The sequence below is a fragment of the Osmia lignaria genome, chromosome 5, assembly GCF_051020975.1.
Source record: "Osmia lignaria lignaria isolate PbOS001 chromosome 5, iyOsmLign1, whole genome shotgun sequence".
In the NCBI taxonomy this organism is placed as follows: Eukaryota; Metazoa; Arthropoda; class Insecta; order Hymenoptera; family Megachilidae; genus Osmia; species Osmia lignaria.
In genome coordinates this window covers 11,711,710-11,734,837 of record NC_135036.1, presented here as the reverse complement: position 1 = coordinate 11,734,837, position 23,128 = coordinate 11,711,710, and the positions used below count along the sequence as shown (strand labels likewise).

At 41.3% G+C, this 23,128-nt stretch overlaps 2 protein-coding genes across 3 annotated transcripts in view; one reads left to right on the top strand and one right to left on the bottom strand.

The window, feature by feature from the left end:
• Positions 1-21,503, bottom strand: part of LOC117604847 (uncharacterized) — a 218,149-nt gene extending 196,646 nt beyond the window's left edge. For both annotated transcript variants that reach the window (XM_076688276.1, XM_076688277.1), the window contains exon 1: positions 21,345-21,503. The gene's annotated coding sequence lies outside the window, so the exon portion shown is untranslated. The remainder of the gene's footprint in view (positions 1-21,344) is intronic.
• A 444-nt stretch (positions 21,504-21,947) lies between these two features.
• Positions 21,948-23,128, top strand: part of LOC117604849 (uncharacterized) — a 52,899-nt gene continuing 51,718 nt past the window's right edge. Inside the window, exon 1 of the mRNA XM_034325368.2 lies at positions 21,948-22,102. Within this exon, the coding sequence (XP_034181259.2) occupies positions 22,048-22,102 (55 nt within the window). The 5' untranslated portion in view covers positions 21,948-22,047. The remainder of the gene's footprint in view (positions 22,103-23,128) is intronic.

Sequence of the window (23,128 nt, the reverse complement as noted above, 5' to 3'; positions counted from 1 at the left end):
CCTCTGGCTAGCAAAGAGGAGGAAAAGAAAAATTGAAAGAAATCGTACACGAGAGCCCCATTTTTGTGTTTCCGTGTTTTTCTAATACGAAACATATTTATATCCGACTAAATGTACCCGATAGCATTATGAATCTCTTCTTCTCTCTTTTAGCCTATGATAGAAACACGAAGTATAGAAGCACTCGAGTCTCGGTATCTCGAGCAAGGATCCTCAGTAGGAAACTGTGGGGGTTCTCGAGTATTCTACGTTAGTTACGTCGGTGCAACAACCCGTCCCCGACCCCTTCGAGATCCGGCTATTATCTGCCTGGCGATTATTAATTTCCAGCTACAATGCCGGTAGGAGCTGTCGTGTGTCGGCGGTGCTGGTTTCCTGCGAATCCTCCGCGAACACGGGTTCGAGACCTCTTAATTATTGTCGTACTCCTCTCTTACCCCTTGCCAAGAACCAGCCCCGTCTTTCCAAGGTGGTTAGCTTCTCGAGCGTATTATTGGAGCGAAGGAGCTGCTTGCCTTCGTAATCGACGATTGCAGGGCCAAGCAGAATGGCCGAATACGGGGACCGGAGTATGTAATGGTGTTGCTTTTGCACATCTACGGGGATGCGGCTATACGATGCTCGTTGAATTATCGAATTGCTCTTCACGACGAATAATCGCTCGATAAATCGGTTTTGCGATCCCAACATCGAATCATAAGTGACCAATTAGACAATTTCATGGACTTCGTGACCGAATTCAGAAAAGAAAATTACATATATCGCAAGCTTCGGTCTTTGTAATTAAAAATAATTTGTGTTGTGATTTTTTATGAAATCAGTTTGTAAAACAAAATCGCAGATAAGATCGAGTTAAATTGGATCGAACAAAACGAAACAACATTTGTTGCATTCGCATAATTGAAACGTCAAGCGACGAGTAATAATATAAATTCTGTTGCGTGATTTTTCTCTTATCAGTAGCAACGATTGCAGAGAACAATTCCAACGTACCGTAAATCTAAAACCGTACATTTATGAATAAATTCAAGCAAGTTACCGTTCATGTTGTAGTTTTACTACGACTACCAACGTGTTCAATTGAAATGATAAAAGATATCTTATTCATTGAATAATGCTTCGTATGAAACGCGAATAGGGTTTGAATAGAGAAGAATAACCATGGAAACGTGTTCCACGTCCGATCGATTAAATCGACGACGAGAATCCATGGTTATAGTTGCACGCTGGATGGAATCTAGCGTTCGTGAAACCAACGTGGAAACGATAATTCGACTCGAATGCCTTCGAATCTGACCGAAACGCGATCATCGGCTCGAATTGGATGAGCTTGCATTCCTAATTTGGACTTACTTCCAGGTCGATTTGCCTCCATTCAGAACGGGATCTAGTTCGCATCGATTCCGATCGAAAGAACAAGCAACTTCGAATCCTCAATTCTGAATCATCTTGTTAGAGATGAAACTCCAAATCTGACTTATTTATTCAGCGTCAGACTGAATATAATGATACAAGTTGCAATCTTTGCAAGAAGAGAGAAAGTTCGATTGACTCACAGTCGATGAAACGCCTACACTTTTCTATTAGCCCCGAAACGAATACAGTTCCGTGGCCGGTTATCGATAGGTAACATAAAGTTCGCTGTAGATTATTATCTCAGAGTGCATCCATTACTCCATCGTAGATTATAGATTCCTGGGTTCGTGTTCAATTTTCTCGAACGGCCGTCATAAATCTCGCTTCAAAAATTGAAGGTACCATCCTGGTCCGTTCGATCCTGCCGTGGAACGTGGCTTCGCACAATGCTGCTTTTTTATTTCTTTTATTAACTTTCCTCGCAAGATGTAACCAGTTTAATGATTAAGAGAATTTCGTTCTTCTACGGTTGCAGGTTGGTAAGATCGAATTTTTTCTTAAAGAAACTGGTCGGAATTCAGTCGTCGACGGAATTCAAGCGTCTTCGTTTTTCATCGCGATTCGAGCGGCTGGCTTCGAAACTGTCGATTCAGGACGGCTTATCGAGGCAATTAAACTTCTTCCGGGAAGATCTCCGCGCGAATATAGCCTGTGACGCGACGGTTTCACTCGCGATTTTCTAGGATTTCTTACGGAACCTAGGTTCGGTCGGATTGATGGTCGAGTAAATAGCTGCTGGATTCCATTGCGCTCGATCCATTCGCTTGAATTAATTGCGAAACGACGTGCACGGTGAATTAATTGTAACAAGATGGATGATGTACGTACAATCGTCGATTTAATCTCCATGAAAATTCAACCAGATAATTTTGAATCAACAATTTTGGATGAGATAAGTTAAAAATATTCGAGCAGTTCGATTCGAATCCTATCAAGAATACAAGACGGAAGCTAGTCTCCCTGGGAGGTCCAGGGTGGAATACGATGTCCACCTTATATGATAAACGTCCTTGCGATCTTTATTGTTTCCTTCTGCCGTTCTCGTTCGTGCAAAACGAAAAGGGAGGTCATGACGCGGAACGAAGGAAAAAGACAACCACTGTGAAATAAGAATAAAGAATAAAGAAGGAAGAGGTGGAAAAAGGTGCCTCTGGCGTAGCGCGAGGATAAGGGAATGAAAAGGGAAGGTAAAGGAATCGCATATTCAATCGTGGACGAAAAGAATGTCTTTTGTCGGCAACTGCAGCGGCAGATTCACATGCCGTTTGAATAACAGCACACCCTTCGCCCCTCGACAACCCTGTCACAGTCCCTTTTCTACGCGTCTCATTGTCAGTCACACATAGCATTTGTTCCCTCTTCTTTCTTATTGTTAGTCCTAGTTCCTTCCTCTGTCGGATAGCTTGCCCCTTTGCCTTCTTACCGCTTCGTCTGACTGCTTAAACCGCGTCTTCTATTGGAGATCCAACTGGTAGATTCTCTGCTGCTAGCTTATTCTTAGCGACTCTTCGCTGAAGCTGAGGATTTTGCTTGGTATAATGTTAACAATTGGTCACAGCCTCAGAAATGTGAAGGATAACGTTCGAATATGAAAGGGCGGTATATAAGAATAATCGTTGCAATATGAACGATTCGTAAACTAGGAACAATATGATCGCACAAAGCAACGTTGCGTTGGTCGGATAAATACATGTAAACCATCGTGAGTGGTGGGCCTACAATAATCAATGCGATACGCCAATTAAACGCGATCCCGGATTATTCCTGGGCATTTGTCGAAACGAATTTACGTTAGCTTATTATAATGTTAACCGATGCGAGGCAACGAGTACACGGTACCAGTTCGCGGCAATAAATTTCACCGCGTTCTGTCACGCCTTTGTGCCTGGCCACGGCCAAATTGAATTTCCTGCGCGTCGCTTGTACCTCGTGGCTTGGCTCTAATTGCACCTGTGTAAGAGAGACCACGTCATTCGCGAAAAATTTCGTCTGTCGAAAGATTAAAGTTACTATTATTGAATCAACTGGACACTGATATTTCTTCAAATCTTACTAAACAGGGTATTGACCTCGGTCTGACTCCACTCTGACCTTTCGTTTCACCCTAGCCCGACTTTATCTTCTCATCCGTGGTTCGCACCGCGTCCATTCTTTCCTCTGGTCACGAACAACGTCTCGCGTAATCAACCCCACGCGACCGTCTTAATTGCGTAATCACAGTGTTTGTGGCCGAACGAGAAACCGAGATTTCATGGATTTGCATATAGATTGCGACTTAACCGTCTCTCGAACCATGCCGGAAAATTTCTCAGGCGACTGAACGCTCTTCCCTTCTTTGCTTTTCCTTTCATTCTCTCTCTCTCTCTCTCTCTCTCATACAGTGAACCAAAAGTTTTACGTACTATAGAGATTTTTCGAGCAACATGTTTATGCGGTTTCGCAAAATTACCTACTGTCATTTCGTAAGAATATGTAATAAAAAGGTTAACGTAATATTTGGGTCAGTGTTTTTTCATGAAACTTTGCCGCGTACTTTTTTCATGATGTGATTTTATAAAACTTTATGCCAAAACTTCTGTATGAATTGGTATAGATTTTTCTATGTTTGTACACTGTATAAAGCTTGAGTTTTCAAAGCTTTAAAAGAATACATATTTTTTATTGTCAACTGACCCACAAACCTGCAGTTGTTTCTATATCGATGTAGACGTAACATTCAATACGATTTAAACGTAACACTTTGGCAACGAACGCCATTGTAATAAATAAAAATATTCAATCTGCTGTTCCCAATTGAATGGCAGGCTTTTATTAATTTGCTTTGATACGAATAAACGAGCATATTTCACTTCGTTATCGAGAATAAAAAACACGGGAATTGAAATTGTTCACGCATCCCGGATACGAATGCTAAAAACAAAATCAATTTGTGTTATTAATCAATTGATACAAGCCGATTTGATTTTTACGAAACACTAATAAATATAAGAGCTCGACAATTTAGTTTGATTGATATGATGGAAAGTGTTGGTCGTTAAAGAATAATTTCAATAATTCAGCGCTTTTAACAATCTCATGCGACGAATGAAAATTTCTGTTGTTCAAAGAAACTTCAGTCACATCGATGTTCAGCCTGAAATCAAAGTTGCTGTATAATGCAAAAGGAAAAGGAACGGAAGTTGAAAAGATTGCAGTTGCACAAATTGCAATTCATGACGTGAAAAGAAACGAGGAAGAAATAATAAATGCTCTCAAGTACAGTTGCAACAACACCCAAGCTGGTTCCTCCGTAAATTGTTAAAAGTCTCGTGCATCCAGTCGAAACGTTTCCTCTACTGGACCGTTTCCGATCCAATCACTGAACGACCACCGGTTAAAATCGGGACCAATCCATCGAGATGCCGTTCGAGCGAAATCGAAATCCGAAGCGATCAGTTACGATGACGAGGAACACTTGACTTACGGCTTCGTCCTCCTCGTTTTCATTACACGCGACCAGATCCGGCTGCTAGCAATCGAAACACGCTTTGAAAACGACGAACGAAACTTGCCTAATACTTTCTTCAAGATATTACACTGGCGCGCCATCGCATTGTAAAGTAGAAGAAGTCACTTTACCAGATTGGAAAAATATTAAATCTATTAAAAAATTTCTCAAGTAATTTCTTAAGTAATTGTTAAGTGATTGTTGGAATTTGAAAAAGTGTTAAAGAAAGATGTAACTTTGTTTTTGAAATTTACAACAATGACCAGGGTGTTATACTTTTACAACGAACTCCGGTAAGTCACATTTTTTTGTATGAACTCGAATGTATTTTTGAAAAAACAGATTAAAGGATATTTCACAAACGATTGGCGTGAAAGAAGCGTAAGGTGTTCTTGCCTGATCGAGTCGCGCGAATCGAATAGAACGGATAACCGTCGTAGAAACGATCGTATGCAGATTTTTACGGTAGATCGTTCACTCGGAAAAAGCATGAAAGTTTCGACATTGGAAAATAGATTTCCCTGGCTAGGATGGTGGGTGAAAAAAACGGCGATGGCAAAGAAGAGAACTCGCTTTGAGACCTTCTCAACGTCGAGGTAAGCCTTCTTGGGACCAGTATGCCGAAACTTTCGTCGTTTCACGCTTTTTCTTCTCGTTAGAAGAAACACGGCCATGGTGAAAAATAGAACCTACGAAAGTTCGGCCCGCCGTTTTTCCGATCTTTCTACCTTGATATATGACAACGAAAATGTGTCGAATAAATTGAATTAACGCGCGATAAAATACAACGGCAAACGAACGCGTAATAAAAATGAAAAACTGTCGAGTCACCCCTAAAAGCATGGAGTTGACAACGTTGCGTGTGGTGATGGTTCGAAGCAGTATTTCGCGTCTGTTAAGTCCCCTACATGGATTTCATCAAAATACTCTTTGTGGACCAGTGAAAAAAGATTTTTCCAAATTTTTCAATATACATATAGTGTTGAAATAGCTTATACATGGTATAGTTTATACATATAGGTAAAACAGAAGCTGAGAAAGCAGTGACAAACGCACGGTTAAGAGTGGCAAGGTAAAAAGAAACGGCGAAGCGGAAAGGAAAACCATGAATCCAAGCCACAACGTCAACGTCACCAGAAGTTTTCTCGGGCTGGTAGTCGCGTACGTTTTCCCAATGAAGATCCCAGCTGTGCGATAAAGTTCATTTCGCTCGGTTGCTAACGACAGTATCTTCTCCTCTTTCGAGCGGAGCCCAAGAGATAGAGCAGATATCCATGCTAGACGATGGACGAGCGAGCGAGGCAACGATTATCGCGGCTGCAACCGGGCGAAAATTGAAATTTGCTCGACGAGGTCCGATCGATGCTCTTTCAGGCTATCAATGTCTCCAAATAACTTTCCTTTTTCGATAACAAGTACTAAATCCCTAGGTAAAACAGGTAAAACCGCTGTCAATCTCTTTAATTTATCTTAAACTCCACCTGAAGCTCTGATAAACTTTAGCACTAGCCAAGAAGACCGAGAAGATCAAGCAACGTAAACTTTGCTACTACCAGCAAAGGAGCATCGAGTTTCATTTATGCTTAAAGATCAAAGATGAGGGTGAAGTTCCACCGCGGTTTAACAAATCGATCCTTCACCATCATGATGCCGGATTAATTAAACTAGAACGGAAACAAACGGTTCTATGGTGGACATATTAATCATTGAGTCAAGGTAAGTGAAGAAATTGAGCAGTTCATTTTTCAGGATTATCATTTACCTTACCATATATAACCGTGACAAATAAATTAATCTTAATTTGAGAGACTCTTCAGTCCTGTAGGCACTTTTTAAAGTAGGTAATTACATATAGCGAAATATTAGCATAACGTTTCTGTCAAAATTTTTCAAATAAAATTCTGTCGAATTCATCGAGGTGGAAATCAACAGCGGTTGAAACACCGGAAACGCAATTGTAATTTACGTGTCGTTACGCGAACGCTGTCAGCGGAAACGCTTAAAATATCAGGCGCTCACGTTAATTCGGCAATTAATACATCCAGAAGAATGATTTGTGGACGCGACGTTAGTTTCTCTGGGGATTTTATTGGGTGAGCTTTCAAATCACCGTTCGAATTCAATTTTCGTTTGATATTCTTTGTCGAGGCTAGTTCGAACGACGAACAGTTGATCGAGGGATTAAAAATCTGCTGTCGGTATATCGATTATGTTAACCAAACTTCTGCGCAAGATTTCAACATTGAGAATTCGAGATGAACTCTAGTAACCCTGACAACATCCTACAAGTAAGCTGACAAAGCGAGTCCCCAGAGTTTCAACAAGTCAAACAACTCGTATCTCGGATCGTTGCTAATCGTAGTAGAATTTAGCCGCAAGAGAAACTCGTCTATCAAACATACCTATTGCTCGTCTAAGAGTCGTCACAAAGCAACGTCTTCCATCGACTAAGCTTTTCCTTCCTTAAAACATACACGAGAAGCGTTTACGAGCGATGCTTACGATAATGTTACGATTTCCGCTCAAAGTGCCACGAAATAGCCGGGATACCATTCTCTCGATACCTTTTCTACGCAAGAGCAAACGAATTTTTCTACGGCAGAAAAATAGAGACACCACCTTTTCCTCGTCTTTGACGTAAAAGCGGGGCCAATATCTTCCGGCACGCGATCGTCCGCTTTACCGATTTTCTTTCACAAGAAGTTCGAATAAAAAGGCAGGCCAACGAACCGTGAAAATACCAACTGGGAGAATGCATAAATTCGTGGAAATATTTCGGTGGTGCAACCAACCAACCTACGTATACACCTGTTCAAGCCGACGCGATGCTTCGACACCTTGTTCGAGCGAAGCGGATTCCGACAACGATTCAGACGACGATTCCAACGCGATGCCCCTCGCTTCTCCGCTACAGAATCGGATCGTAAAGTAACGCGAAACTTTCGAAACTTCCTGTCCAAGCTTCCGGGACGTCCCGCCAAATTGGTCCTCGTAAACAGACGAACAAATAAGAATCTACTCTAGCCTGGGGTAGTTCGATAAGGCTACCTTCATGCCGAAGGAATCGGCTTTTTTGCTAATACAGCTGAATTGTAAGTGAGAATCATTCAGGATACTCTCGTACCGATTTAGACATTCTACAAAATATTTTTTTTAAATTAATAACGCTTCCGAACTATATGAAAGAAAAAAGTAGTAGAATAAGTTTCATCTAGGTTATTAGACTCATCCCTTCATTTGAAAACTCGATACTCGTGCTGTGCTATAAATTTCTGATATTGAATTAATACAAGGAAAGAACTCTGCCCACGAATAAATGACCATTGTGCCCCGTTTATATTTTTCACCTCTATATTTCATTGGATTTCATATAGCTCGCGAAACATGCAAAAGAAATTCTTTCAAATATCGGGTGGTACACGTAAAACCAACTTCAACATTTCTCATTTTCGTTTTGTTATAACGTATTACACATATATATTTCATTTAACTTTATTAATCTGCATGTTTATTAGAATGTGTACATTTTCAGAGTGCACATTGAAAGTAGCCGTATATAAAATGAAATTGAAAACTTTTAAAGGCGGTTTTGTGCGATCCACCCTGTAGAATGTAGAACATTCAGCATATTCTCTCATTTGCAATTGTTTTCGGCCGCGATTTCCCTAAGGAAATCAGTGGATGATCGTTATCGAGGACTCGAAATAACTTGCCTCGACTCTGCTGGATCCCTATAAAAAATGAACAACCATCTCTTCGCTATTCCTCAACTTTATACAACTAATTTTATCCCCGTGTAAATAGACAGCGAAATCTCTCTCAAACGATCCGTGGAATCGAAAAACCTTCTCGAAATTCAATCCCTTACGATTTATCTTCTTTCTTTTCGTCGAATTGACGGCTCGGGTACACACAGAGATACCGGGCTTCCTTTTTTCTCTTGTTGAGCCTGTGCAAACGGCGCGAAATGGTTTTAATTAGCTGGCCTAATTACGCGGGAAGCAACGCTCGGGGAAACGAGGTTACACCAAGGATCTCCGCGAGCGTAGCACGCGTCTCTAATAAATCACAATTAAAACGAAAGAAAGGGAGGATTAGCGGCGAAAACGAAAGAATGCCAGTGTGATGTTATTAGAGGTATAAAAAGATGGCGAGAAACGGATGTAAAAATGGCCCACCGGTTCCTATGCCCTCTTATTTACGCTTCTAAAGCTCCACCTGTCGCAATTTCCCTCGTAATCGTTATTAAGTACCATTTTCACCCGGTTCACCCCTCTCTCGACTGATTGTAATTCATGTGCGAAATAATAACAAATTAACACAGCCGACTTTTAAACACATGATTTCCTACTTCCCGTGAGACTTGAAATCGAAATACGTTCTCTTCAAACTAATGATTCTAGAACTTGGAAAAGATAGCGATGCAACCAACTAGAGGTCATCCATCTTGGACACGGTGAGAAATATCTAAAAGTTGCGGGCGTCGAACAAGTTTTAACTAGCTATCATAAGTTCGTCGGCTCGCCAAGCGGTTTTGTTGCTGATTCATGCCAGTCCATGGGATTAATGAAATTGTTCCGAACCGAGGAACTCGCTAAGAAATTGCATCGTGTTCTCGTGTTCTCGCGTTCTCGTCTTCTCATGTTACGGGCTAGGTTTTTGTAAGTTACCACTTTCTGTGCTTCTTGTTGCAGAAGGGTAGTTTTGATCCTTTGGTGTTTTAATGTTACCCCAAGAGCGGTTGGTTCAAGTAACACGAGCGCTTGAAATTTACACGTAGCTGCAGAGGGGACGATTGCGAGTCACGCTGCTGTAACTCGAAAGTCGAAAGTCGAAAGTCGAAAGTCGAATGCGGCAAAGGTGAGAGAAGAGGCAAAGAAGAACTTGTTTGCCAGCAATATCATTAAATCTTTACACTCGCTTCCTTAATTATTTCCCTGGGACGTTACATTGTTCTACCGAGATCTCGATGGCGCGTGCTTTAACCCCGATACCCTCTTTGCTACACTTCCTTCAGTCGAGTTTTAAAGAACTCTTCGAGTACTCATTAAATGTGACACTGTAACTAGTGGAAGGTTTCGTGAGGAGAAAAAGAAAGAAAACTCAAAACGATTGGATTTAAGTAAATGAAAAGAAATGTTTAATCCTGGTTTACGTTGCAGGTGAAGCACATGCCTAGTTCTGCCGCAGTGCCTCCTGCCTCTCAAAATAATAACTAAACCCAGTAGGATTGGAAAATTGAAAAAATTGTTTGAGAATTCGTTTTGAAGGAAATTGAAAAATTGTTAATAAAAACCTTGCGAGACTGTGGAAAGTTATTCCAAATTTCTCGCTGTAAATCTTAACTGAAAAATCCAGAAACTTCTTCGTTAATGAAAACGAGCGGGTGAACGAGGCAGCGTAGAGACGAAAAGCCAGGACTGAGGGGGTGAGAGGAAAGGGGTAGCATTTTATGAAGCATTTGCAGACGTGCTTGGCGTACGAGTCAGCCCACAGTTAACCGCTAATTGTACCCAACGAAAGAGTTATTACGAAGGGAACCGAACGAAAGTGTCAATTGCTCGATTTTCCAACCTTCCACACGAACAATGAGATTCCCTCGTTCCATTTCCGTGAGTCGACCTCGTCTTGGCGATCGATGCTGAATTGTTCGGGCGCGATCGAGTGGTGACTTTAATTAGGGGGGTTATCGTAGGGGAAACAAGATTCTCGATGTTTGTCGACCGCTCGATCGGAATTCGATTCTTCCGAGAACAGAAGAATTAAGAAGAAAAAAGAAATACACCAGATAGAGTTAGTTAGTTGAAGTGATTTTCTCTGAAACGAAGCGGAAAGGTGTACACGTTCCGGAATCTATGAATACGAAACCGATTGTTTTTTAACCCTGTCGTATTTGAATAGAAATTCGACGATTGTAGGTGACGTAAAGGGAACACATTGGAAATGGCCGCATCTCATTGATCGTATAATTTCGACTGCATTATGCGAACAATGGGCAGGTGTGCTGGAACGTGTTTGGCGTCTAACGAAGAAATGATTTGATCGGATAACTTGATGAGGCTCGGCCTCTGATTGCGCATCAGCTGCAAATTACAAACACGTACCGCCTAGTGATTTTAGATGCGAGAGGCACCAGCAAACTAGCGAATAATTAGTAGTACATGATAATGATCTTTGTCCAGATAAAGTGATATCGAGTCTTCATTCGAACCTTTTCCTTCTCTCTACATTCTCCGTTGCGTTAGTCAGTTTCCTGGAGCGATCGAGTCGTTGTATGGATTCCAGCACGCAACGTTGAACGGAAACGCGTAACCATGACAGAAACCACCGGAACCGTGTCAACCAATGGTCGTACAGAGCTAAATGCGGGTTTACAAAGCGACCGTTTGATCGAGGTCCACACAGGAGCACGCATGGCCGAACGAAAAGCGGATGGAACTTGGTTCAACTGCGTCCAGGCGTCGTTTAGGCGTTTCGACGCCCAAACGGGCCGATTCCAAGCGTTTCCAATGGAGTAACCTAGTAAACCGAACGGAATTCCGTCAAAATAGAGCAACTACTTGATTCCATGTAGGTTCACTGTGATTTTGAGGCTGTAAGTTCGGTTACGGAGAGCAGGACCTTTTGTCGATTCTATTTTGAATCAATCTGTGTTGTTTCTAACCACAAGGGAACATTCATGAATGAGATTTTGCGTTTGAGAGTGGAACAGAGAGATTCTGTGGATCTAGGATGCTCTAGAATTGAATAGAACGTTATTGAAATGAAGTTAGACAACGTAATCATTGAAAATTTAAACACTGATTATTATTGCTAGTTCAAGATTTACACTGCAGAAGGTTGACGGCATTACACGAAGCGAAAATTCAAACGAAATCTTCAAGCGTGCCGAATGAATGCCAAGAACCAACGAGTTTTAATGAACTCACTTTATTCCCTAACAAACGAACCAACTCGAATTCATTCAAACTTAACTAACTCCCTCTACTAATTTCATTCACACGACTTTCCGCCACTCGTATTTCACTCGCACTCCGAGTACCAAATTTCCGTCAGAAGGCTAGAAGTGAAAAAAAAAAGATCCAATTATCAATTGATAGCTCTTTAGAACAATTTTGATACAATCGTTGAATTAAGTATTCCAAACGCTGTGGCTTTAATCCAATTAGCCCTGATTTTTAATTGGAAGAGAATTGGAAGAGAAACGTGTTACAAGTTTATCGAAAGTATTTAACACCGAAAGGGCTAATCGATACATTGGAAATCCTGTCACGAGGTTCGATAACGTTCCATTGAACCGTTTAAGAATGCATCCCTGCAACTATCGGGACACGAATGTTGTTCGACAAGATTATACAGCTTGTTTCCTATTCCCGTTCGGCTGCTCATTGCCGAGTGTCTGCGTGTTCTGGAATCGATAATCGAAGTCTATTAACGATCATACAGCGTTATCCACGCTGCTTAGACGGACCGACCGATTGTAATTGGTCTTATTGCTCGAGCATCTTTCCCGCAATAATTGGCCTTCGATTTGTATAAAAGTTAACAATTGCTTGTTACTCTGGGTAATAGCAATTCAGAATTATAACGATATGGAAGGCAATAACGAAATTGGTTTGAAAATTGGAAATCGAAGGAAAAATTATTTTCTCCCTGATGAAGTTGATGAAATAGGTCGGATAAGTTTAATTACAGGCTCCAGGCGGGCCAGCAATTAATCAAAGAGGAAGTTGGTCTTCATGATGGAACAAAGAAGTAGTGGTCGAAATGCAGATGGCCAGCGGCAACAGTTTGGCATAAATTAACTGATTTTCACAATGGGCTATTATACGAGACCGTTTAACCTCGCGTGCGTAGCACCCATCGAGTTCATTGTTTGCGGTCGCAGCACCGTTCGAAATGAAGGGAAAGGGAGGATCTCTGAGTGCGGGGGTTGAAAGGGGAGAACATCGCATTATGCGTCATTGTTTCACGACATTGTGCTTGATCGGTAACAGGTAATAATGTGGATATGACTCTCACGTGTAAGCTGACAAATGGAGAGTCGATGGTGCATTGGACGTAACTAAACGCACGAGCACATCTTCAGATTAATCGTTTGATTTTGTAAGTGTAATTTCAACGTCCGTAAATAACCACGAATTTAATAATAACATTCTCAATGATAAATAATTTCTTCGCGATTTAACCCTTTGAAAGCTCTGATATTCATAGAATTTACGACCTTTGTATTACTATGTGCCGTTTTGCAATATGACTAGAGCCTACTGATAGTATTGTATTCGGGAAGCTCCATTAATCTACACAGTGAAATCATTAATTTTCACTTTGCCGCATAGAAATGGAGTAAAAGTAAAATAGCTACGTATCAAAGTCACACCGTATAATACAGCAGGGAACGATGATATATCACAGGGAATTTGTTAATTTCATAGGTTAACGTTGCAATTCGCACAGATAGATGTCTTACACAATTTTGCAATTTATACGCAGATTGTGAAATTAATTGACATTAACTTGTTTCAAAGGTGTCGCGACGGATGGTCGAGGCATGCGCACACGTGCACTTTAGTCTCCTGAATATTTACAGAGGTACTCTAACTTTATAGCATTATGAGCTTCTGAGATTGCCACGTGAACGGAACAACCTGTTTGTTCAAAACGTATTAATATCCCACTGCGGCTTGCATAAATATTAATAAGCTGCTGCTAGCGTGATGGACAACAAGAGAGAGAGAGAGAGTGAGAGCACTGGTTGCAGTGTTATTCCGATATTATAATGTCGAAATTCACGTTTCTGTAATGATTTTCGCGAGAAATGCAGCCGTTATTAACTGTGATTTTTGATGAAACGAAAAAATTGCGTTAAATCCAAATGGTGGGCAACGTCGGGTCGCATGTTTACGCGAGCTAATACAGCTGAATCGCAATTCAGCTTGAAAGGGAGCTTTCTGCCTGCCACGTTTCCGGGAAACTTCTCTTCCCTTGTAACACACTCGCGAGCGAGTTGAAACTCGCGGCCGTACGGTCGTAGGCGTTCCAGGAAATTTCGAACAACGCTTGTAGTCGACGGCCACGATAAGCCACCCCTGGAGGCGAGACCAGCCCACCACCGAACCAAAGCAACTCGCCAGACAAGGAACCACCACCTCGATCCAACCTTAATATCACCAAGAACCACTAGCTTTCGCTGCTTCCACGCTTATTATTCGATCCGCTATTCCAACGTGTGCACACGAAGTGCAGAAATGGCCACGAAACGGAGAGCAACCCCTGCTTGCTTTTCCAACGGTCAAAACTATCCTCGATCGATCTGTTACTCAGATAAATTGAAATAGCTGTCCGAAAAATTCAAGAATACTACAACGAACAAAATAATGCTCGTTTTATAGACACTGAAATATAAGTGAGCAGTTCGAGCAGACACGCTCGCTAGAAAATGAATATTACAAGGGGTTGAAGTTTAACAGATTGCGAATCTCGTATGGCACCCTCTTCTAGTTCTAAGATAAAAGAATGCTGAAAAAGGAGAAGGGTAAAGTGGCTGCTTATCTCGACGCTTTTGTCCCGTCGTCGTCGCGTAATTTCTTCGCCATCTGAAAAGGCACTCGTTGCAAAAATCCTCACTGTCCGCCAACAAATCGCATCGTTTCGCTCCTTTTTTCTTCTTTTTAAACGCATTCTTCTTTCACCCACTTGGCCGTCCTAGCTCGAGATTCGTCACGCTGCGAGCGATTTTATAGACGCGTGTGCTCAGTGTATGTTCGCTCGTTCATTGTTATTCATTGGTCGACGTAAACAACCAGCAGAAGCAGCCGTGATATCTCGTTAAACAAAGCGAGGAAGGGAAAATACACGACTGCTGGAATATTCATGCGAATGACCACTGGCTATTCCTTCTCCCCACCCCTTCCTATTCTCTCCAAATTGCTTGAATATTAATCAATATTCAGTTATTCGATTGGCGTATTTCTTGGCCGGTCTTGAAACTTTTTACTTTAGTTTCTATCGCTTTTGATTAATCTTCGAATACTGAAACCGTCTATTTGCCTACTCGTCCTATAATTTAGGGTTTAAATTTTATTTTAAGCTAGAAACATTCTATTCGCAGGCAATTAACATAAAGCAACTAATTAAGATGGTGAGAGAAAAAGGTGTCTAACGTTGAAAACTCGAAGAGTATTTCAGAATTTTCTTCCTAGCGAAGCAATAACAAGATCTGGATGAAGCATCATCAATTTCTTTCTCGCGACGTGTAATTAAATTTTATCCAGCTCCGTCGCGAATTTGTACACTGTCAATGTTCAAAGCTATGTTTCTCTCGGACTCTTTCTCCTTATCCGCCACACATTCGACGACGTGCAATCGTATTTCACCCGGTGTCCGGCACTTCCGGTCCAGCAAAGCTTCAGCAGCCGACTTTTTGTCCAAGCATCACGTACGCGTACGACTACGACTACGTCAACGACGACGACGAGAACGACGACGGCGACAGGGATAAAGTGAGCGCGATTTTATATCGACGGATCGACGTGGACGACGTCTGCATAATCGTTGCCTGTCCAGTATCCCATTGCTCCGTTCGACGCCGTCATAAACACGTCCCGTTGAATCGGCCAGACGCTTTTGTCCAAAGTTTTGCAGGTGTACTGGAAATATTGTTGACGAACGGACGATTCAATATTACAGAAACTATTGAAAAAGTCCATCATGCTATTCAGTTAACTATAACGAGGTAATAGGGATTCTATAGTGGTTGTAAATAGTTGGAAAGCGTTAACAAAGCTCATTTCATTCAAACTTTTTATCATCATTTAATAAGTTTTCTATGGTGATTCGTCGCGTTGAGGTGAATAATATCTTTTCAATCTAATGGTTAGTGTTAGAGAAGCAACCAAACGTAATTTATTCTTGTTAAAATCAATTAACACGGCCCATGTTCCCTGTGGCTAGCAGTGTTTATCGAAAACACACCAGTCTTATTGCTTTCTACGAGATGAAATGAAGATCTTATGGGAAACAGGTTCTGTTTTCCTTCGATAATCAAAGTACTCCATATCCCGTCCAGTTAAACCACAAACGGACAACTGTTTGCAGCTAGCACGCCGTATCGATCAACCGGCGTTATTCGTCGAAGAACCATACCGAAGGGAAAATGTTCAGGAAAGGTGGCGAGAAAGAGGGTCAGCCGTGTATACGCGATGGAAAATGCGAAGAGAAATACGATGGAGAACGGTGGAGAGTTGAAACGGAGAAAGTGGTCGCCGTGAGAAGAGAGAAGAGAGGAGAGAAGGCATCAGAAGCAGAGGAAAAAGCGAAGAAGACCCTCTCTATGAGTCTCTCTTTCCGTTCTCGAATGTTATTTGTATCTATCCTCTTCTAACCTGATGGTTTTACGTATCGCGTTTCTATCTCTTTCTTCTTCGTTTTAGCTGATAGCGATGGCTTTGAGACGTGCTGAACAAATGATCTGCCATTCACGCTCTTTCTATCATAATATATTTTCAATTTAATTCATAGTATTAATTCATAGTATTAATTGATGAACATTAAAAAAAAAGCACACGTTTAAGGGTAAGCAGATGAACGAAGCATAAGATCGGAATAAACAGCGAATTATTATAAAAGGTAAATCGAGTGTAGCGCTTTTTGCTGCGAAATTGTTCAGCTACGTCAAAGTCGATCGTTGTTCTTCCAGAACGATGCCTTATTGTGCTTTCAACGAAAGAAAATGAGAGTTATAATTAGGTTATCGTGTAACGAACTTAAACACAATAGGTGCTCTATAACAATGTGCTATGAAAAGGGACAGACATGGGTGGAAAAATTAAATCTTTAACAACCACTACAGTGTCTTCTAATTCGTCAAGATAGTTCAATCCTCCGAGCAACCGTTAAATTCGAGGTGGTTAGCCTCGGTTGGAAGAGAATCGGTGTAAAATTCGCGACATAGAAAATCGAATGCCCATCGCTACTTCACCCTGTCTTCTCTCCTCTTCACTCTTTCTCACTCATCAGAGAAGCTCTCTTCATCGAAAGCCTCCCACGTCTCTCCAGCTTTCTCGTCTACCGTTCAATCGAGCCTCCTCCCTCTATCTCAACTCTTCTCCTCTCTTTCTCGCGACCACCCACTCACCCCATTTGTGTCTGTACACCCTTTACGTCTCGCGCCGGCTCCACCGCTCCCATCTCGTCGGAAGCTCGCAGCTCGCAGTCCGCCGGCGACTGTTCAACGAGAACGACGGCTGCGTGCTGCAAGAAACGTATTCACCGGGTGTCACGTTTCCGTCGACGGAAATAAATGCGTGTGGTCGAGTGTGTGTCCCTGTCGCGTGCGTTTTTGTCCGGTGAAGAACGTCGCGGATTAACAAGTCTTGTCTTTTCTCGCGCGTGATTCCTAGCCAGCTGTTCAATTCCCGATCTTCTTCATCTGACCAGCAATTCTGGATAAGAAGATGCTGTTTCTTCGTGATCAAGAGGAAAATCTTCATTGATCCAGTAATGGGAGATTGAAATTTGATTCGGTTGTTCAATGTTTCAGAGGGTTGTTAATTAGTTGTTTGGGGATCTACCTCGATGAAGGGGAATAGTGTATTTAAAAAGAAATCCTGTGAATTTTTCCGCTGGATAATTCTGTATGGTTTTTCCGAGTGCTTGAAAGTAGAGAAAGAATGAGCGAAGTAGATACAGCCATGTGTAGTAAGACACGGGATAATATGGTTTCAAAGCTATAAGAGTAAGCAGAGGGTTAATTTGATATTTCTAGTTACATCTGCGAGCTTTTTAAGATCATATTACTGAATTGTTAAAATTACTGTCTTGTTTGTGTTTCAATGAAGATTCGACGCGACAGGAGCATCCGAATAATTTACTCGTAACTCGAGAACCAAGACACTGACTTGGTTATTCTTGACACATATTCTCTTCTCTTTTCTCGACACCTTCTTCGTCGTAAATACTTGGATCTTCCACTCTATAACAAGTAATCTCTGTTCTCCATAGGAGAATAATCGAAATTCGATCTAAAGAAGAGATGAATATCTTAAACTCATTCATCAATGACTGTCGACGAGCAAAGGCACGATGAATCTAAATATAAGTCGAGCAAAGTCGTGTTTGAAAAAAAAAAGAACTTGAACCTCGTTTACCTCAGGGTGAATAGACGGGCAAGTTTAATAAAGCAGAAAGGGTGGTTACTCGTCACAGGTCAAACTCTCTTACCAAGAACTTTTAATCTTGCGATCCGTCATTGCGTATCAATCTGAAGAAGAAACCTCGTGTCTCTGGTGTTACATGAAAACGCGCAACCCCTCCGATTAAAGGGGCTGAGTTTCGTGCGATAACTTTTCTTTCAGCCGCGAAAGTGTTCCTACAGACACCCTAATCTACGAAATTCTGTTGAAATAACATGTTTGATTCCAGTCAAAGTTCAAACCTACTAATTTAATTGTAGACTGTCAAAGTCATATAATTTACTTGGTAGTATAAGAATTATTTGCATTAGGTGTTTGCTTTTCTGTGATTACTTCACACGTACAATCCATGAAATTTGCACTATAAAATCTTGAATTAAAAACTGCCTAAATTTTTCAAATTCCTGTACTGTTGTAAAATTTCCATACGAGCATTATAAATTATGTAACTTTGATGGTACTAAGTATTTTGAAAGGATCATTTCAAGAATATTTTATTTAGAATGACTAATGTAGCGATCGTTTCAATGAGACAAAGAAGATACTGTGCAAAGTGTAATGGAGCGTGATTCCACGTGGAGGAAACGAACGCAAGTGTCAGAAACGTTATTGAGCAACGGAAGTTTCAATTGCTATACCGTTTCCTCTATTAGGATTCATATTCAAAGCCTACAACAAAAGAACTCTGCATACCCCTTGTTCTTAAAAAAAGGAGAAAAAAAGAGTATACATCTCTATGGACGTTTGGATTGATTCTCAAGTGGTCGTTACGGTTGCACCCTTTCAAGGTCTCGATTATTTAGATCAAGAGGAAATCGATTGTTGACGTCACAGATAATACGAACTGTTCTAAACAGAGAGCACAATGATTCGATACGGTTCATTTCGCATTCGAAGGTGAGCCATCGAAATTTCATCGTCGGTAAAAGTTTCATCTTCGTTGAAACGTAAATTTGTTTCCTACGTTACACGCGTAAGAAGCAACGTTTTCCGCACGAAAACCCGAGACGATTTTTCGTCGACGATTTGCGAGAAACGAGATCACGAGATAAGCTTTTCTATTGACGCATTCGTTTCGAGTTAGAAAGACGGTGCTCGATCGTTATATGCGTTTTCTTCGATATTTTCATATTTTCAACCGTCTGCAAAGCCCTGCAGCGAGCAAAGTAAATAACAAGGGATGCAACACTTTTTCAATAAACTTCATATGCATATTACTTGGGGTGTTTGTCGGATTTTTCTGAAAATTCAGATACGTAAAATGAGATTGGGAATATCGGATGTTTCCGACAGTGAATAAAATAATATAATAACGTCCATTGAAAGTTGCAAAAGAATCTTTAAAGCATAGATAAAAGAGGACATTCCATGTATCAACAAGCAACATCGCTCACCTAAATTGAAAAGAAAAAGGATCAAAAGAGGTCACCTGCCGATTCGACGAAATATATCGATACGTTTGAACGTCATCGATGTCAAAGGAATATCAACGGGGAGAATTCGCGTGTTCCCGTTGCAGCGTAAATATTTATACACATTATTTGCATCGCAAACAGAGAAGCGGTGCAACGCTCGTTGTCTGACCCGATATCGAGATAATCGTTGAAGAGAACGCAACCGATGTTCGATGTCTGACGTCACGGGACAAGATTTAACGGAAGGACAGACCGATATCGGCATTCCTGTCGCGGACTGAATTTCAACAGGCATCTTTTCCGTTGCGTTCTTCTTCTTTTTTTTAATAACAAATGCATCGTCACGCGCCACCGGACATCGACCGTGCAGTATGCAGCCGCGTTAATGCATTCTTCTGACAGAGGCCAATTCGTCCCTTCGCGAAGCTATAGGGAACCCTTTATGGTATTCTCCCGATGGTACACGAGATCAATCTACTTCTCTTTTTATCCCTTGATTCGTTGGTAGTTATCGAAAAATAAGACCGATTGAGTTGATTGGATATCGACCACTTTTACAAAGCTTTACTTGATGCAAAATCACGTAGGATGGTCGAAGAAAAACATGGACCTCATGAGAGATTCAATTTGTAATTTATTTGAATTGAAATATGTTCAATTACTGTAAGTGGTTACTTCCTTGGATTGGGCAAAGTTGTTTTTAAATCGATGCAAATTGATACGGTTCGAATTTTAAGCGACAAAATGGTGATGAATCCTTACTAAATGACACGGACAAATTCAACGGAACCATCAAATATCTGAGATATTCTAAGCCGGTGATTTCTAGTTTTCTATCAATAACGACATTTCGGACGGGATGGGAACCGATGGATTGGACGATCGAAACTGTAAAACCGTAGCAAAACGAGGGAGGTGAAGAAGGGATGGCGCACTTTATCGACGTTTTACGACTTCATTAAGGCGCCGTTATGAGCTAGATATCGTGGGTTGAACAAAGTGAGTTGAACGGCACCGCGATAAACCGCGTCGATTTATGAATACCGTGAAAACCTTAACGGCCGTTGCTAATCATTTCTTGGGGATTTCTTGGGGATTTCATGGGGTTCGTATCTACTTGCGATTGCCGTGCGAATTCAATAGGCATCGATAATGACAAAGAATAAATAGTGTACTTAATACTGACGGAAAATAGAAAATTGCAGTAAGCTATTTTAATAATATGTACGTTAACACGTAGAACGTCTTTCAGTTTGACGTTCGAATTTCGATGCCGGAAGTCCCGTCGGACATTGGCGCGCGCGCGCAAACTTCAATTAGCGGTCGCTGCCAATTAACAATGTACACGGTAATCGTTCACCGGCACTGAAAATTCGGAGGAGAAGCGGATACGCTGCGAATTAACGATCAGTTTAAACTGATCGAAACGTCCCTTCACTTTCCTCTTCGTAACCGTGTTCGTGTCGTCGATTTATCTTCCCGCGTTTTTCTCTTCGTGCAATGGTTACGTCGATTTCGCGGATTGAAAAAATCCCCATTTCCCGTTTCCCTGAACATTTTGACAAATGTTTACGATTCGGAATTAAATTAAAACGATTAAACGAGGGGTATTTAAATTTAATTCTTCTTTTTTTAAGATTTATCGGAAAATAATATAGTCGTTAGAGAAAAATGTTAGGTTAGGTTCAAACCATTCCGCTCATGATTATCTAATTTGTTTTTAACTAATAAACTGATTCGTCATCGGCGTCTATACATACATATATATACATATATATATATATATCTTATATGGTAAAGAGGTTAAAAATTGTCAAGTAGTAGAGCACTTACCTTTTTTAGCAGTTCCACCAAAGTTGAAGGTTAGCCGGTCGATGTCTGTGCAATCAAGCCACGTCCAATAAAGCCGGCAATTTTTTCTTTTTTCCATTCGTCTGCAATTAATTCCCAGCAGCGATACCAGAATCACTGAATTCTTTATCGTACAGGAAACCTCCACGAACAGCCACGGGATCCAGCTGGGTGGCAATCATCCCAGGAATTCGACGAATCTTCCGGGTGGAGAGGCAAGAAAGAAGGGAATCAGGAAATACCCGGGTCGGAACGAAGAACAATCGATGCATCGGAAATCGACGCGATCGTGAAAGCGAAATGGACAACTGGCTAAGCGGAAATCGCGTACACTGGACGAAAAGCCGGTCAAAATCAACGGCGTAACATGAACATCGCCCGATTCCGAATCGTAACCTAACCTTTGTATGCTCCGGCCACTCGCGTCGCGTCGCGTCGCGTGATTGTCCTTCGACTTCGAGTCGAGCAGGAACGATAATCCGGCTGGCTTGTCGAGTCGGATGATTTCGGCTCACTTCGGATCGGTCGTCTAAGAACAACGCAACGGTGTTGATCGAAACGGGTGATTGCTAGTAGACCACAATGATTCATCGAGCAGTTTGGTCGGGGAGCATTTATTTTCGCGCTCGAGCGTGCTAGTGACTTATCAGTGTTTGTGTTGGATTAACGTGGCGTGTGTATCGCGATGACTTTGCGTCGTTTCACCCTTCTGCCGATCTCTCTGCTGCCTACCTGTATGGGTGAGTCTCTTTTCACTTTTTTACTGTTTTTATTGAACATCTATAAACGTGCGTATGAACGTGATTATTATCGTTCTTTATTTTTCGCGTTCCTCATTTGAAATCTGTTTGAGAACACGACCGTGACGTTAAAGAGGTCCGTGTCATCGCGAAATTCGCTTCTAATCGCGTCCGATCTGCTACGCCAATGGCCAGGCGTCTCTGTTTTTCCGACGTATTTTGCTTTGATGGAGCTTAATCCGCTTATATCCACGAGGGCGAGCCCTGGCTACCGGCTGGAAATTTTCAATCAACGGATCGCGCGTCCATTTGCCAGATAACTTGTTTTCCCTTTGTTTGTGAATTCGAGGACCAACTGCGTTGCACCTCTGTTAACTATAGAGGTTATGTCTGGATGTGTGTATGTATGTCTACAGAGATTACTCTGTTAACTACAACAAGGCTAAAATCTCGTTGCATTTTCTATCCTTTTCATTACTTTTTCTAATGGCTTGAATCAAGGCTAACAATTACTTTGACGTAATACTTTGGGAGAACAATTCGGCAATTACTGGTTCGTTTAGATGTTTCACGCGTTGCAAACACGATGCTGCATTGAATATTCCTTTCCGTTAGTAAGGTAAATAAGCGTAGAAAAGCAGTAACTTATGAAAAGCTTCTCTCGTTTGAACGGATAAATTAACTCTCGCCAATGTTTGGACACCTGCAGATATTTGTTTCTTTCCGTCAACAGTTTTAAGTTGAGCAGGATGAAATATTGCGTTGCTGTTATGGGCCGAGAGTATTCGCGAAATTCTGTATAAATTGATATAGGAGTTCATCTTTCGGATAAAAATAAATAAATAAATTTAAATATCCTAAGAAATCGTAATTAATTAAATTTCTTGCTGTGATAAATCAGGGAAGTGGTTCGCGTCACGATGTTTGCTGGACACTCGAAAACGCGGCGCACTTTTGGTTCGTTTCCAAAGGAACTTCAAAATCCAAGACGTCCAGCAGTTCGATACATTAGCGCATAATTTATAT